Raw genomic sequence first — 17,277 nt, 5'->3', positions numbered from 1 at the left:
ATGTCTTCCTTCAATGATTAAAGAGCCAGCAGAAGCACAGACACAGAGCATCTCCACGCAGATGGCTCTTAATCTTCTGTTGATACACAAGAAACCTGCTCTCTAGCAGCACTGAGGATATTTCTGTGGGACTGGGCTCTCTTAAGTAATGAAATCAGCAATGTAATAATATCAAAGCTTTATTTGTTACTGCTTGCCTAGTCCTACAATATTTAAAACTTTATCATTCTGACTCTGAACTAAAACAGTCCATCACTTTGTCCTGCATTTCCACTGTGACATCCTGACCTCTGACTAGAACTTCTATGACCTCCTACAACATAAATAGCATTTATAATTCTTATTTTTCATCTGTTTGCACTTAAGCATCCCACGTTCAGTTCATCTCTTCACTCAAAGAAGTCAAATGGTATTCCTAATTATACCAGCACAATACCACTTAAGACCTTGGTGGTGAAAGAGAATAAAACACAGTAGTGTGCCCTCTACCTTGGATGCACTTTCTTACTGAGCCAGTTTTTGCTTCCCCGTGTCTTCTGGTGACCATGACTTACTGCTTTTCTGACTTCTGAAAGAGCATACTACCAGCTGGGACAGAGACTCTCAAGTACACAATTTCAACAGTTGCCCCAAGCATAGCAAAATACTCTGCCAAACAAGCTGGACCTATATCAACACAGGGTTCATTGCAATGAAATCTGTTCTGTTACCTTACATTCTCCAATCAGACAATTGCTTATTTTCTGTTAAGAACAAATAGAAAAGGAGTAAAGAGCTTGACACAGAGAAGACTCACCAGACCAAAGGGAAACCAATACGTATATACTCCAGCAAGTCCCTGTTCTTGTACAAAATCTCCAGGCGTTACTTTTGTTGTTTCATATAACGATTCCCTTGATTCAACATGGTCCCTACTAGCATACTCTTCCCCAGGCTGATTCTTCCCTAATTTAGTAAATTATCATCCATAAGGACTGTACTGTGGCTGTTAACACAAACCCCAGATCATGGGGGATTATGAAGTACTGCGCAGAAGTGGGAGTCCCAGGTGTACTTTGTCAGTCTCTGCTTCTAGGGCAGTGGCCATCACAACTAGGGCTCAAACATTCCCTGAACAGCAAGTTTCAGCCTGCTTGCCCCCTTCCTTCATCCATATTCAACTACGCTGGCTAATAGAAAGAGATGACTCTGTTTCCAACACCCTTGATGATGATGGGCATTTCTATTCTTTGTGCCCACAAGGAGAACCATGACTGCTTCCTACCCAGGTGAGACAGCAGAGATAACACTCTATGCTTTAACAGAGCAGTGTATACTATATAGCAAGAATACCATATGAGGACAGAATAACCAGAGATATGTATAAGCCTTTTGTAGGTAATTTCTCTTTTGAGACTTTCTAGAAGAAAGAAATCATCCAAGTTATTTCTTCAAAAACAAATATTCTGCATACACCTTTAATCCACAAACACAATTATATACACAATTTTAATCATGTCTGTAGCACCAGTGATTTCAAACAGGAACTACACACAGGATTAACCTAAAGCTTAAAAAAAATCCTTGTTGGAGCCAAGTTTTTATTGCTAAATGTATATATACATTTAGTTTAAGGCAACTATTAAAATAATTGTTGCTCTTTCCATGTTTCTAGTATATATTGAAATAGGGGAGTATTTAAATCAAGTTGTTCTACATGAGGCTTAGACATCCTGTACATTTTTGTATATTGAAAATGTTTTCAAATGAACTGTAAGGCATACATCTTGTAAAGCTAATAGAAAATATCTAATAAACTAATCAGAAAATATTATAAATTAAGTTATGCCAAAAGAGAATTAAATGTAACAGAGTTCTATGCACTCAGGTTGGGATGACCTTACCATGCATGCATAATCAGTCTTCAACAGCATGAAGGGTCACTATGTATAAATGAGGGGTTATAATAAAAATCTCTGATACACACTTTCCACAGCCACTTTTTAAACAGGGTACCAGCTATTTATATCTGCTTCCTAAAACAATGATCAAAAATTCCTCAAAAACATGCCATTTCTCAGTAAGTTAAGGGAAACAGAGAAACTGCCTAAAAAATTCAGTGAAAAAATGGATTATGATGTTTCAAAGAAGATAGATAGAAAAAAACACCCTTCATCAGGTTTTCTCCTGTGCTATTCCCTTGCTTTCCCCCATCATCCATCTTCACTACCACCTCTTCCAAAAAATAATTCTGCTGTGATTAAATGACACCAGAATTTTACTGTTCTAACAGAGCATTCTCTCCTATTTACTGCTGGTCTCATTCAGACACACATGGGCTTCAGTGGAAACTGAAAGCAGGGTCAAAAGACGGGAAACTGAAGTCTATTCATGCTCTGCTAATAAATCATGTGTATGCTCAAAACAAATGAGCTTTTATGAACGTTCAGATCTTTCTTCACATGTAGAACCAGAATAAAAAGAAAAATCAGCCAGTCACTTCAATGGAGTAAAGTTCAACAGGAAAAAGTGCACAATTTAGTATTCACTCTCATTCAGACTTAGTGAAAAAGTCTTGCTGACGGATATAAACTTCTTATACCTGAATGCACAATTTGAAAACTAGTCATGCCCATTTTCCTCTGAACTGGAATGCAAATAAAACATTATCTAACAGTGGTAATAACACTGCGTTTTATTTTTGTAGAAGGTGGTTTTTGAATGTAAATTTCCCACCATACATTTATTTTACAGTGCAGCTAAGCCTGCTCTAGTATTTAAAGGTTACAGTCATAAAATCATGCTCAGGATTTTCCTTAAAAAACATGTCAGGCACTAGGTGGCCATAAAAGAATACACAGATTTCACTTACTGAAAGAGGGTAGGATCTATTCCATATGTTTTAAAGTTTGTAATAAAAAAATATCAATTATAGCAGGGTATTTGTTCTCCTCACAGACAACTTGACAACAGTGGAATGTCAAGGAGAAAGCACTGGAATCAGGGAGTATTGCACAGCACACCTGGGAAGAAAAGTAATCTAAAACCCGCTAGCACAAGTGCAATTCCAGGAGATGGGCAGAACACAAAAGCAGCCAGCATGAAAACCAGATTGAAAAATTAAAAAAATTTAAAAAAATCTCAGAAGACACCAAAGTAACCAGAGAAGAAGACAAACAAAGCAACTAGCCATGAGTGTCGAGGGAGCTGAGAGGCTTTGCCTTTCACAGACCACAGGAAAGGGACAGATCTGATGGCTGGTTGGTGTCTCAATGGAATTGGGCAGGGGAAGATATAGATTTCCCCCCCCCCCCTTCACTGAGCTACATTAGGTCAAAGCCAAGTTCAGGAAATGAAACCAGTAGCAATCAAGTATTAAGAGAAGCAACTGTTAGATACCGCACTTGATTCACATTGGGCAGCTTTTTGGTTGTGCAGATTTCAGTAGGAAATTAGCTAAAGTAGCTATTACTCTACCTTTTCCCTTTTTTAATGTTTAACCTTATCAAAAATCACAGACAATCCAAGTAAAATGTCATACAAAGCTTTATTTTCCCTTTGACTCATGACTCTACTAGAATCTGTAAAGTTGGTAAACTGTTTTCTTCCCTTTTAAATGCCTCAGCACTTTCTGATTATAACTTAATAAAAGAATTTGAAAGACAATTATTATATAACTGTTCTGGTACTTTTGTATCATCCTGAAACAGGAAGAACATACTCCCCTCCAAAATTATGCCCTGAGAAAACTCCTAGCTTGCAGAAACCACACACGTGCATTTCATGCCAAAGAGGTTTAATAATTCAGACAATCACTCACTTGATAATACCTATTTAAAATGTAATTTCTTAGCTCTTACAATTTTACTGGGTTTACCATTACTTATAAAGAAGTCTATTTAATAAAATGTCATAAGTTTAAGAGGCTGGAATATCCGTTTCACATGTCATCCTTAGGCTGTAATAACCTTACAGAATCATTTATAGATTACCTGTTCAACCTCACATACCCAACACAAAACAAGCATGTTTCTTAAGGATCATATCGGGACATGACTGGTTCTTGGTCTGTATGTTGACAGTCTGACAGCACCACATCAAACTGTGCATGCTGCCTCTTTGCCAGAGGTTACAGGGTGCACCCCTCCTCTCAGCCACTACCATTTCTATCGTGACCAATAGCCTCTAAGCTAAGGAAAACAGATGGGATCATCTTAAATAGGCAAATTTGATAGCAGCAATTAAAGATAATATCCCCATGGGTGTTATTCCTAGCCTTTTTCCAACATCAAGACTGAAGTGTTACATGGCAGAATAGTTGCTGTGAACTGCTGTGTTTGTGGATTTGCCCTAATACAACCAGCTAATCTGAAATGGGAACGTTTTTACTACCCTTTGTAAGTAGCCTGATAAGCTGTCTGTTCACTAGCGCCGAGTCTGGCTACAGACAATGCCACAGCAAAAACAGTAATGGTATTCCTAACTTAAAACATTTTCCTTTACCTTTATCATCAAGTATTGCGAAGAAAGAAATTATGCATGAATCCATCTTGAACACTCTCTGTAATCTAGCGCTAGCCTGAATTTAGTCTAAGGGCATCTAGTCTATACATAGCCTCTTCAGAAGCCAAGTGAAAAAACAGAGGTATAAAATTGTTTGTCAGGGCTCATTCCACTATCTTCCAAGATTAAGACTATTAGCAACAACTGTCATCCACACCATTATTCATAGCTTCACGGTCATATTTGTTCCTGTTGCCTGACACTGACTATAGGCTTGGTACACCCACTGTGTAAATGGCTAGACACATGACAGTGAAGAATCAGGCCTATGATGTAATTACAGGATAAAACTAGTCAAATGGGTTTCTAATTTGGGGTAGAGGGATGGAGGGGAAAGGAAGGGAGAAAGAAGGTAAAAAAAAAAAAAATCTGTGAGCTGCTTGTTTTAATCCTTAATACTTTGTCTTTCTGCTTGGAATGAACTTTAAAGTATAAAATACTTTGCAGCAGAAAGACTGTGTACAGAAGAGATTATTACTATTTAAAATATTTTAAGATGGATAAACAGGAGCAGAGCAGAAGGGGAGGACTCCTCATTCAGTTTTTCTGTTTATCTACTCTGAACAATTAGAGCAAATTTTAATCATTTTCCATGTTGCTGTTGATATCTTTGACAATGCAATAAGCAAGATCACATTTTGGCATGTCTGCAAAAGTAGAAGAGCTGGCACAAGAACTCCAGCAACTGGTGGTGATGTCTTCTTTTTCACTTACACATATTAGATTTTATATTCATGCATTCACTTCTAAGAGCACTGAGCAAATTAAAAAACACTTTGATTGCAGTTACCACAACACACATTTTTTAGATTTTGTTCTGCAACTCTAAACAGGTTTCATCAGCACAAAGGCTGCACCCACAAAAATTTCTGCATTTTAAATTAGACTGGTAGCAGTGTTTCTATATATACCTACCTATAATTGTATCTATTGCCATTTTTGAGATGCATTCTCTAAAACAATATTCACTTTTTTAAGTAAGAAGGGACTCACAATTGCAAGAATTTTGGAAGATAACACCATATTTTTATTTGCTTCAGGTAAGTGTCACTAGTTTCAGTGTATAGTACAGTACATACATATATGTGATGTTCTGCAAGTGCATAGGAACAGATGATAAATACAGGAGTAGATTAAATATAACTGATGACTTCTTATTTGGATTATGCCACATTTCTTCAAGAAAGCTGTTTCTGAAAGTTTCATATTATTTTATACGGACTAGTTTGTAATCTTTTGACCCCTCAAAGTGGATCCTCTGTCCATTATACCTAAATAATGGCCTTATAGTTTTCCTAAACATGTTTTCCTGTAGGTTGGTCTAATTTTTATGTATTTTCTTAGTCATATAAGAAACAAATGAGTTGGGATCTGGGACATATATATTTTTTTTCTAGCTCTAATCATTTGAGGTTTTAAAGCTTATGAATTCCAGGTGTTTGTTGTTAAATATGCAGGAAAAATTAAACTAGTTTTCTAGTGGCAATGTAAAAAAAAATTAGTTAAAATAATGCTAAATGTCTAATATAACTTTTTTCCAAAGTGTATATGAAAAAATAATTCAGGAAAATGTGCAAACACAGTTTTTACTTTAGTTGTTGAAAACTAAGCATATACTCTTTCTGAACACAGAACATTTTCCCAAGTCACAACTGCATGCTAATTTGCTATTATTATTCCTATTTCTGCTGTAGAAGATCCAGGAATTTCAGTCATAAGTGTGCTAAAGCAAGGATTTCTAAACCTTCCTCCTCCCCTCCCTTCTGCTGAATACTGCCAACAGCAGCTCCTAGTTTTGTAGCTAGCTATGTACCACTTATGAGTGGTATGCGTGACAGTTTGGGAATCCCATCCCAGAGAGCATATGGGGAGACAGTCAGCAATAATCCCTTCAAATCTTGATCTCCACAACCCTTTCATTTACTCATTACTAGTAAATATAGATTCATGTCAGTGAAACTGTAAAGTACAGTATGGCCTCATAATCATGATATTTGTATCACTGGGCACATGAAGTGCTAGAAGCACATACAGCCACATAACAATGGAAAATCTCTATCCATATCAATTCACAGTCCACTTTAAACACAAAGAAATAACAGTCTGGACAAAATATTATTTGAAACCTTGCGGTGTCATGCTAAGACTATGTCTAAATATTCTTTTCCAGACTCAGTGGGGCTAAAAAAGAAACAACCCCAGAACCTACCCATCTCAGAATGCAATCCTTCACTGCAACAGTTTGGGAAGATGCTCACTAAATTACCACGGGGGGGGGGGGAGGGGAGGGTAAGGCAGGTTAGCTAACAATTACTGTAAGTCACGAGTGGTCCTTTAGTGACCCAAGAAATCTCAGCCAGACAAAAAACTAACTACAAAAACAAACTATTAATTTTTGGCCAGATCAGCTTCTTGAACTGGCTCACCACACAGCTGCTAGAGCACCCAGGTTGGTGGAGAAGGAGAGCACACGTCTACATTACACCAACCTAATAACTATTTGTCGCCAAAAAGCACAAATTTACTCCCCTCTGGCGCTGCTGGTCACCCAATTACACGGTGCCCGTGCAAAGGAGAGGCAAGGCCTTCCCATCAGCAGCAGCTGGTCACCAGCACGGCTGGGTCACCAGCACAGCCACACCCTCAGACCCGCACTACAAAGCTAACTCATCCAATTCTGTTTGAATGCAAGTCATTAATCATGCAGTTACTAGTTCCTACTGTGACTAATACTTCTTTCCACACAGGCCACTGTTAAAGTAATTTTATGCATTTCCAAAAACAGCCCAGGTACGAGAGCAGATGGTCTCTAGGGCAAATTGTTAACTACTGCCTCACATAATACATCTATTACGTGAACAGGCCCTGAACCATTTTAAGGCTCTGTCATTTTTCTACCCGAGTATTCGAGAATTTATATACAGACGCAATTTAAAATAGGAGGGACAAATACACACGAAAGGGATGAGAAGCCCGCCTCCTCGGCAGCGCTCCTGCTCTAAGTCAGCGCGGCCCCGGCCCACCGGGCTCCCCCGCAGCGAGGCGGCCGACGGCTCCTCAGCCCCCCCTTACACGCGAGGCACACTGTAGCCCCAGCGCTGGGGCAAATCCCGACCTTCCCAGAAGACGCCGCAGAAAGCCAACGGCTGTGCGCGGGAAGGCCCGCCCGGCCCCGCTGTGGAAAGCGACGACGCCGGCAGCGGGTGGGCCCCGCAGCCGATGGACACCGCCCTTTCCCCCACAGCCGGGCACCGCCAGGCACCCCCTTACCGGCGGGAAACACTCCGCCCCTCTCTCCCGCTGCTGCTGGGTTAAGGCTAGGCTGGGCCGGGCTAGGCTAGGCTGAGCCCGCCCAAGCTCCCCCGGCTCCCTCCGCCCGAGGCGAGACCCACCCCACCCGACCCCGCCCGAGGCGAGGGCCCGGCCCGGCGCCAAGAATCCCACTGTGGGGAGGGGGTGGCCACGTGACCGCCCGGCGGCGGAGGGCTGCCCGCCCCGCCCCGCCCCGTCCCGCCCCTCCCTCTCGCGCTCCCCGCCCCGCCCGAGCGAGGAGGCGGTGGCGGCGGCCGTGGCGTTGGCGCATGCGCAGCCGCGTTTCGCCCATCCAGTGCGGCAGCCGCGGGTGGAAAACCGCAGCCGCAGCTGCTGAGGGGAGCCGGGAGCGCGTCGCCTTGCTGAGGGGCGGCTGGGGCAGCGCCCGGTCGCGGGGCAGCGGCGGGGTAGCTGGCACCGCTCCCGGCCCGCTGCAGGCCTCCGGTGAGGCGGGGCGGCGCGGCGGGCTGTGCGGCGGGCTGTGCGGCGTTTTGGGGCCGGTCCCCGGCGTTTTGACATCTCGGCGCCTCGGCCGGGAAGGGCCGCATCCCGATCCGCTGCGGCTGCGGGGGCCTTGCCGGCGGCTCCCGCCTTGGGCCGGGGGGCTGGCGGCCGCGGCGGCCTGGGGCGCCCAGCCCTGGCCGGAGGGTTTCCCTGGGGAAGGGGGGGCCGGGGCCGCTGGAGACCCTTTTTCGGAGGGTGGGGGGCGGCGTGAGTGAATTGAGACAAAGAGCGAGGAGGAGGAGAAGGAAGAAGAGGACACTCGGGCTCTGCCACATTCCTGTGCAGAGGAAGGCGGGAGGCGGCGTTAGCCCTTTACGGACAGCTGGGTTCAGCGCTGCCCTCAGCTGCTGTCGGCGTATTTACAGACGTCTCTGCCGGCCCCGGGAGGAGGAGGAGGAAGAACAACCATGTAAGTTCTGAATTGCCAGGGGTCCTATGAGAAGATGGGGGATGCCGCAGACGCCAAGGAGATGAGGAAGACTTTCATTGTTCCTGCCATCAAACCCTTTGACCATTATGATTTCTCCCGAGCGAAAATCGCCTGTAATCTCGCCTGGCTGGTGGCCAAAGCCTTTGGGACAGGTAGGTGGCGTCTTCTTCTTCCCTTTCTTTGATGCTGGTTCCTGCTCGGTTGCTTCGTTCTTGAGGACGTGCGAGCCCTTCCCTGAGGAGCTGGGAAGGGGGGGTAGGAGGTGCTTAGGAAATGGTTTTGGTCTGTTCCCTCATCTTTAGGTTCCCTTACACCTTGTGCGGTTTTTTGGTTTTCTTTTGTTTTTCTTTAATTACGTGTAATCTTTTTGTAGTAGTACCACTGTTTCCCTTAGTAATTTTTGTGTATTGAAGCTAATACAATTTTATTTGAGGAATCTAACTCTGTAAATTGCATTCTGTTTATTCCTCGGGTCACACTTCTAGAATGTGAAAAAACACCAGCAATCCATGTTTGTCTGTTGTCTTGAAAATTTTCCTAACGTTGTTTAAGAGCTGAATTGGGGGCTAGCAATGGAAATGGATGTGCGCTGTTAGTTTTGACATGTGTGACAGTAGCCTGTAGCCATTTGAGTGGTTAAGAAGTAAGAAGGGTTTCAGCAAAAAGAGCGTTTGATGCCAGGTTTTGGCCTGCACAATACAGAAGGCTCTCCTTGTCTGTAAGCGTAAGTGGAATTGATTGTAGTGCCTCCGAAAGGCATTACTGCTCTGTCTTTGAAAACCTGGGCCTTGAGGAATACCAGACCTATTATTCTATGCCTGAAATATTGTTGGGCCTCGAGGAATACCAGACTTACAGAGGTCTTCTGAGGGAAGCATTTTGAAAATTTACCAAGCTGGGTTTTTTCAATGTAGCTGTAGTATATTAATCACTTAATTTTCTGTGGGTTAAAAATAGGGGTTTTCTTTGAAAGGTGGGTTAGATATTAACAGTCAATATTTTTATCCACATTCTTTGTAGAATAATAGGAAAAGGTTCCTCCTGGAATTTTGCACTTTTTGCATTTAGAGTCAGAGCATTGTTATGTATTTGAACAGGGTTAAAGGTGTACCTTTATGATGCCCTTGGGAACTGATGATATTTGATGTGGTGCTTCCAAGAAGCTACTTTCAAAGTAGTTGAACCTAGTGAAATTTCAGTAAGGTCAGTAGCTACTGAAATAAAGTGCATGCTCATCACTTTAGAAAGAAAAAAGATCAAAATACTGTTTCCATGTAAAAATTTGTTAATAAACTCTGCTTACTTTCCTTTGTGAAATCTGGGCAAGTATATAATGTTTTTATATATGGCTTTATTAGCTATGCAGATATCAGAGGTAAAATAGTAGTAGTGAAAATTCTTGCAAGTACTTGATTCAACGTTTTCAGATATAATTATCTTTTTAGGTAGCTCGGTTCTATAGGCTCTACTCATGGCATTCTGGGTGTACAGTGCTTGTGCAATTATATAACCCAGCATTCTAACCTGAAAACCTTTTTCTACTGGAGTTTGACAAATTCTCAGCCTGTGGTTGAAAAGTCTTTGTTTATATTGGTTGAGTTTCTATTGGATGTGTAAAGCAACTTGCAGGGTACTCTTCTGCTACTTTTCTATAGAAGAAAGTGTGATCCAAACCAAATTCCTTTACTCTTTCTCTTCACTACTGTGGTTGTTCTGAGATACACAAATGAAACCTAGTTAGAGGAGATAATAGCTACATCTGCACTCTAAATACTGCCATAATGTAATAGTAGGAAGACAGGTAAGCATACACAATTGTAGTGTTTTTAATCTCACAGTTCTTCCACTAGGTTAATATCACTAGTAGCCTCAAAGAAGAGTTTGTGGCTGAAGTAGGGAAAAAACAGTATACAGGACTTGCATGTCTGCAATACAAATGCTTCCTTTATACTTGGAGAAAAACAGAAGAACTGACCTTCACCTCTTCCAAGAAGGAAGGAAGTTTGGGTTTGTTAAATGATTTGTTTTAGTTCTTGGAGTAGATCACAACCTCAGTCATGTCTTCTACCTGTTGCTATATGCATTTGGACAAAGGAATTACAAAGGATGATTAGTGTATTTATAAATGCCACATTTTATTTCTTTTTTTATCTCTGAAATGTTGGAATTCCTTAAGTGGGCAGGGGAAGTGAAAGATTTTTCCACACCCTCTCTGAAATAAATTAATGCCATTCATTTTGATGAATGAAAAGTGTAAGTTGTTGCAATCATGTATCCATTGAAGGAATCTAAATCTTTATGTATCAAATGGGCACATCTTTCAGTGGACATATTTCACATTCTTAAAAGCATATTTCAATACAATCAAAATTGTGGATACAGCTTGGCTAGGTGTTGTGAAGAGAATTCTCTCTTGAAAAAAGACTTTGAAGTAAGTACTGTTCATCAACATTTAGTAGTGGCTTTTGGTATTTGATGATTGATATCTGCATCCAAAAACTGAGAGACCAATTGTATGTTGCTGTTGTCCTCAATGAAGCTGCAAGAATAGAGTCTGGCTCACAACACAGGCAAATCAAATTAAGTTGTCTTATTAGTAAGGTGTCTTACGAGAGTAAAAGTATACTAACAGTCATGTTGAAGGCATCTTGTATGAAGCATTTTTTCAGAAATACTAACTGAAGACAGCATTCATATTTAGGTGTTGAGGGAGCATAGGATTTTGTGCCGTGATGTTTTGCTGCAAGAAAATGTATCAGTGTTAGGACAAGTCAGGTTAAATGTTTTGTAATAACCAAATGATTTAAATGACACAGCTTACAGTAACTGAAAGGGGGAAAAAATTAACAAAAAGTGTGAAGTATGAAAGTGGGAATGTTTGACCATAGAAATTAAATCTGCAAACACTAAATTTCAGCATTAACTTCCAATGCTGGGAGTTAACCATTTCAGTATAGAAAAACTGCTTTCCAAATAAATGGTTGAACTGTACTGATATGATATGCTTCAACTTAAAAGTATAACGGGACCTACTTCATAGGAATAATTTAAAAAAGGTCTTGATGTTGTGTCACTCTGTATCCTTTTCATTTCTAAAACAACAGAAGTTAATTTCATTATTTTGAAGCGTGAAGTTTTTGTCTTCTCACTCTACTATAGTCATAGAAAATGTGACTGGAAAATTTGTTATCCATCTACCATCCTAAAGACAGGCTGAGCTAAATATACATTGTTCCTGACAGATGTTTGTTTAGCCTGTTTTTTGAAAATCTGTGATTATAGAGATTCCACAGTATGTCTGCTAGTCAATTTGAATCCTTTTTTATCTCTAGATGTTAGAACAGCATAATAATCTTGATGTCTTTTGCTGCACTGTAAACCCATTACTTGTCCTATTCCCAGTGAATGTGGGAATGGTGGGTTCCTTACCTCTTTATAACACCTTCCACATAATAAAAACAGTCTCTTCTCTCCGTTCTGCTGTTTAGGCAAACCAGACTTTTTTTCCAACTTCATTTTTGTAAGTCAAGCTTTTTTGGGCTCTGTGTTTTTGTTGGGGTTTTTTTTGTGGGTATATTTTTTCTGTGGTCAGTTTTGCATGAATTCTGTACTTAAATCTAGGTCTCATGGTCCAGCTAAACCCTTACCAGTACAGGGTAGATTTGAAAAATTACTTCATCTTTCCAACCTATAATACTCTCATTTATTTGCTAGAATACGATGTTTGTCATTTTTGCATCAGCCTAGAATTGTTGACTCATTCAGTCTGTGATTCACTGTAGCTCCGTATCTTTCTCTGTAGAACTGCTGCCTACTCAGTTGTTCCCATCTTGTAATTGTACAGTTGTAGATTCCTGCTTTGCAGCTATACTTATATAACTGCATCCTATTTTCAAAGCACTTCTTCCACTTACCAAAATAATCTTGAATTATAATTTTGTCTTCCAAAATGCTTTCAATCCCTTTGTAGCTTGGAATCACTTCTCTAGAACCTCACCTAGTATGAATGAAAATACTAATTCTTGAACCCTGAAGTACGTGTTCTTCCCATTTGATAGGGAACCTCTGTGTACTCTTGCAAAATTGTTTTTCAGACAGTTTTGCATTCAGCTTCTAGTTACTAAGTTAAGACTACCTCTGATGTCTATGATTCTCAGAAAATTATGGAAACAATTTTAAAGTTGAGTTCAATCTGTTGCTGTTCTTCTATCCATAGAACGTATCATCCTGCTACAATAATAAATTTCACTAGTTTAGCATGAGGTTTTTTGACAGGAATAAACTAAAAACTAAATAAAAGCTGCACAAGTCTGTGTGCCTGTCCTAAACATTGTTGTGAGTGTTTTCTGCAGTCAAAATAAAACAGTCCATCCACCTTTTAACATTAAATTTATCCTTTATAGGTGTCTGAAGCAATAGATTACAAATTGCATCATCTGCAACTAAAAATTACCCAAGAAACTTAAAAATAGCTTTCTCCTGATGATTAATATTTTCAGAATTCATATGCGGCTACTTACTGCTGTTTGCAGATGTTGCCGGTAGAACCATGAAGGGAGGAAATGAACATTGTGTATTTGACAGAAACAAGTTTTAACTAAATACTCTCATCTGCTGTGTTGGGTGTTGCAGGCCAGAACATATTTTAATCTTTTTCCTAGCAGACCTAATTTCTTTACTTTTAGTCAGTATGGCAGCTAGCAAAAACTTGCACAAGAGTTTGGAGTATAAAAGCAAATGTTTGACATTCTTGTGAGGAAATTTTTTTTTTTCTTAAATAGATTCCATCACCTCTCTAAAATAGTTGCTGACAAATTGATACTTTGGTCAATCCTACTAAAATCAGCTGATTGGACTAATCATCTACTGAGATGGTGTACTTAGAAGTTGATCATATCACTCCTTTGTGTAGAACACATTTAAAATATGGTTTGACTGTAGATCACTTTTTAAAAGTAAATAAAATTCTATGAGCTTCTGGATCTATTAGGTTTGGCAGAGTCATCAGAGGTTGTAGACTGTGCATGTACAAAAGTATGGGAAGGTGAGTAAGTTGACAGTTGTCAGGATTCTTACTACATGATAGACCTCTGATGGGGTAGTCTATAATCCGTTCTTTCACTGACTTCATGTCATTGAGCCTATTCTGAGCCTTTTTGTCTTTACAACTGAAGTGCCTGTCTGCAGAATGTAATAGATCTTATGAAGAGACTGTAGCCAAATGCTCACTTATGTCAGGTGATGAGATGAAATATATTTCTTCTACCTATACCTGGCTTCTCTTTTATATTTTTTTGACCATTACTGCAGTTACAACTGCAGATATATTTTAACTTCCTCCCCCTCCCCCCATGATTTAGGGTAATCTGTTGGGTTACTTTAGTGACTCCATGTTTAAAGGTGGCTCTCACTCAAACTTGAAGAGTATTTATATGCTGTTAATCAGGATTTTATCACCTTTCTTATATGAGCTGTTATGTAATTTCATTTCTACAGCTAGCTGGTGGATTTTAATGAGCAAAACTGGATACAATTCCACTCCCGAAATTAATAACTTTTAACTGCTTGCTTTGGTAAACCCAGGGGTCTGAATGAATGTTTTTGCCAATCATTCTGGAAAATGAATGGGACTGTGAGTGAAAAACCTTCGACACTTTGCAAGAAAAATAGAGTGAGTTCTCCCCCCTCCCCCTTTTTTCTTTTTTCCTTGGATGGTACATTATTACTGAATCAGGTGGTAGTAATAAACCTTTTTACTAGAGTTGAAATGTAGTGTTTGAAATCTATTTGCCTAATGTAAAAGTTGTATAGTTCTAGCTGTTTCCCATGTGTTTTCTTTTTTTTCAGTTGGAAGCAGTCTTAAACTAAGAGAACCTGTAAGCCAAACACCAAAGCAGATGTGTCAGCTCATGTCTATCTAGTTATGGCTGGCAAAAAGTTTTCTTTGGTTTAATAAAGTCTTATAATAGTTCAAGAAATAAGTGTTTCTCTCTAAATTTCTGAAACGATCTTTTGCCCTATTCCATAGGCTATTTAAATCATATCTTGACTATAACAGTCATCACGGTGAGTGAGATGGGATTATAACTATACTACTAATTACCTTTATATTTCTCATATCTTACCTTTCCCAAAAATAAGTTCTGAAGGCATTTATGCTAATAAGAATTGATGCCTTTATTGGCAGGGTGAATTTTAAGTCATTCTTTTGTTTATCAAAACATGAATCAATACACAGGTTTTAGTAAAGTAGATGTTAAACTTCTCCATTTTAATAGGAAATGCCCCTACCAGACAAATTCTGTATGCTTTGTGAGTAGTGCTTCCTATTGTGCTACTGAAGACAGAATACTGAATGGGGTAGACAATTAGTGTGACCCAGTAGAGCATTTCTTATGTGATTCTTAGTATATATAAAAATAACAGAAGTCTGGGTGGGCTATGAAGGTAGAGCCTGTGCGTATTTTTTCCTTAGATGTTTTGGGGTTTTGGTTTGGTGTTTGAGGTTTTTTTGTTTGTTTTTTTTTTTTATAAGGAATCCCTTATAAGTGCAGAACTGCTGTCAAAGCAGTGGATAGTAGTCTATTTTTGTGGCATCTAGAGGCAGGAAGGTAGGGTCTGTTTATTTGTAGTACTTCTGTGATGGTGAAAAATCTGTCAAGTTCAGTTTAGTTAGGTGGACAAAGTTAAGAATTGTGATACTGAAATTCAGTCTGCCATAAATTTATAGAGGTTGACCTTTTGGATACTTGCCCCTAGGCAGAAGTACACCTACTGCCTGCTAGCCAAGAACAATGTAAGTGGCAGACTGATTCAACAAACCAAAAAGTAAAATTTCTTTTTTAATATCAACTGTCTCATTTCGTTTTCTACTTCCTGATTAAGTCTTGTTTCATGATTTTTCTTTTTTCAGTAGCATCAGTTTGATCCATTAATTACTAACCTTCTGTAAATCTTAGAAGTGGAGTACTCACCAGAGCTCTTGAAGGTGTCTCCAGAATAAAACAGCAAATTGAAATGTCTCCCTTTTCTACTGAGGCAACTACAAAAATTCATCAAAAGCAAAAATAATATAAATCACACTTCTCTGATCTGTTCTCGGTCCTTAGACTCTTGACTTCCACGCAAGCCCTGCTCTCTTGTGCCCAAATGGCAAATGTGGCACCAGAGTCCTTGTTGGCAAGTGGGAGTCTGAATGAAATAAGTTAACACTGTTACCTTATGGCAAAAGCATACCTTTGCTGTCCTGCAGAAAACTATCAAATAATGGAGTCCATTAAGATTTGGCATAAATTCACTACTGATTTGCACTAGGAAGTGGTTAAAGGTATTAGTCAGAATTTTCATGAGATCATTCTGTATTAAATCTCAGTCTTCTACAAATAGTTTTTTTTCTTAATGACTTTGTTGCTTGATGTCAGTAACCTGTAGAGATGGAAGTTTTCTAGGCTAAGGCTTAATGTGGCCTTGTGGCTCCCAAGAATGGTGTGTATTTTAATTAGAAATCCCATGGTGAAATATTTTAACTTGTTTATATTATCCTCAGGAATAAAAAAAAAAAAAGACCTTGTTGACAAAGACTTCTAAGCTTTTGGACTTCGTTAATGCAAACATTCATAAATCTGGAGTTGTTCACTCTTATAAACTTGAAAAACTCAATAGTCAATGTAACTCAAAGGATTGTATTCATCTATGTGGAAGTCTGGAAACTTTACAAGAAAACAGTTTGTTTTTAAAGAAAGTGTTGACTCTTCACATTAATACAAGTAATTTTTTTCCAAAGGAGGAATTCATACTATCCTCCAAGGAGTAATTCACACTTACCTGAGCAGAGAGTTTTGCTTATAAAACAGCTTTTAAAGGTAAATTCAGGGGTGGTAGCCATTAATTATTTTTAGATGATTCCTTCCCTTTAAAATGGTCTGTTTAAATGGAAAGTTAAGTTACAATTCTATCTCACGGCAGGGAGAAATAATAATCCCTTGTTTGCTTTAAAGCTTGGAATAAGTCCTTTCATTTTTATTTTTTTTCTTCTCTAAAAAGAGCATTTGCAGGACTTTTGAGTTCACTATAATTTACGGAAAAATTACCTGAAGATATGTTGAATACTGTTTTAAAGTGAGCCTGATTCTTAAACTTACATCATTGTTTTGGGCTAATGTGGTATTCCTTTTTCTTCTTTTCCCTGTGTGTTGAACCTGTGTATTAGCTTCATTTATCCTCTTCACAGTTCAATATTTACAAAATTCAAAATGCCAGTTTTTTGTTTTTTTTTTTTTAAACCCATACCAAGAAAATATTTCCAAAATTGAAACCTGTGGTCCTGTTGACAATTTCAAGGAAAAAAATAGGGTGAAAGCACTCTCTGGAGATCATCTAGTTTAACATCCTGCTCCAAGAAGAGCCGGCTTCAAAGTTAGAAGAGGTTTCTCAGGGCCCTGTCTACTCAGGTTTTGAAAGTCCCCTCGGATGGTGGTTTCACAGGCAGG

The 17,277-nt window shown here is 39.5% G+C and overlaps 2 protein-coding genes across 7 annotated transcripts in view; one reads left to right on the top strand and one right to left on the bottom strand.

Moving 5' to 3' along the window:
- Positions 1-7,910, bottom strand: part of DDX59 (DEAD-box helicase 59) — a 32,596-nt gene extending 24,686 nt beyond the window's left edge. The window contains exon 1 of one of the 2 annotated variants that reach the window (XM_072868052.1): positions 7,813-7,910. The gene's annotated coding sequence lies outside the window, so the exon portion shown is untranslated. Of the gene's footprint in view, positions 1-7,657; positions 7,751-7,812 lie in introns of those variants that run through there. The other variant, XM_072868054.1, reaches the window with a different exon arrangement.
- A 239-nt stretch (positions 7,911-8,149) lies between these two features.
- The window catches only part of CAMSAP2 (calmodulin regulated spectrin associated protein family member 2), a 92,857-nt gene continuing 83,729 nt past the window's right edge, over positions 8,150-17,277 (top strand). For 4 of the 5 annotated variants that reach the window (XM_072866529.1, XM_072866527.1, XM_072866526.1 and 1 more), the window contains exon 1: positions 8,325-8,940. In XM_072866529.1, the coding sequence (XP_072722630.1) occupies positions 8,802-8,940 (139 nt within the window). In that variant the 5' untranslated portion in view covers positions 8,325-8,801. Of the gene's footprint in view, positions 8,299-8,324; positions 8,941-17,277 lie in introns of those variants that run through there. The other variant, XM_072866525.1, reaches the window with a different exon arrangement.

Source organism: Ciconia boyciana, chromosome 7, assembly GCF_034638445.1.
Source record: "Ciconia boyciana chromosome 7, ASM3463844v1, whole genome shotgun sequence".
Taxonomy (NCBI): domain Eukaryota; kingdom Metazoa; phylum Chordata; class Aves; order Ciconiiformes; family Ciconiidae; genus Ciconia; species Ciconia boyciana.
This window is presented reverse-complemented; position numbering and strand designations above follow the sequence as displayed.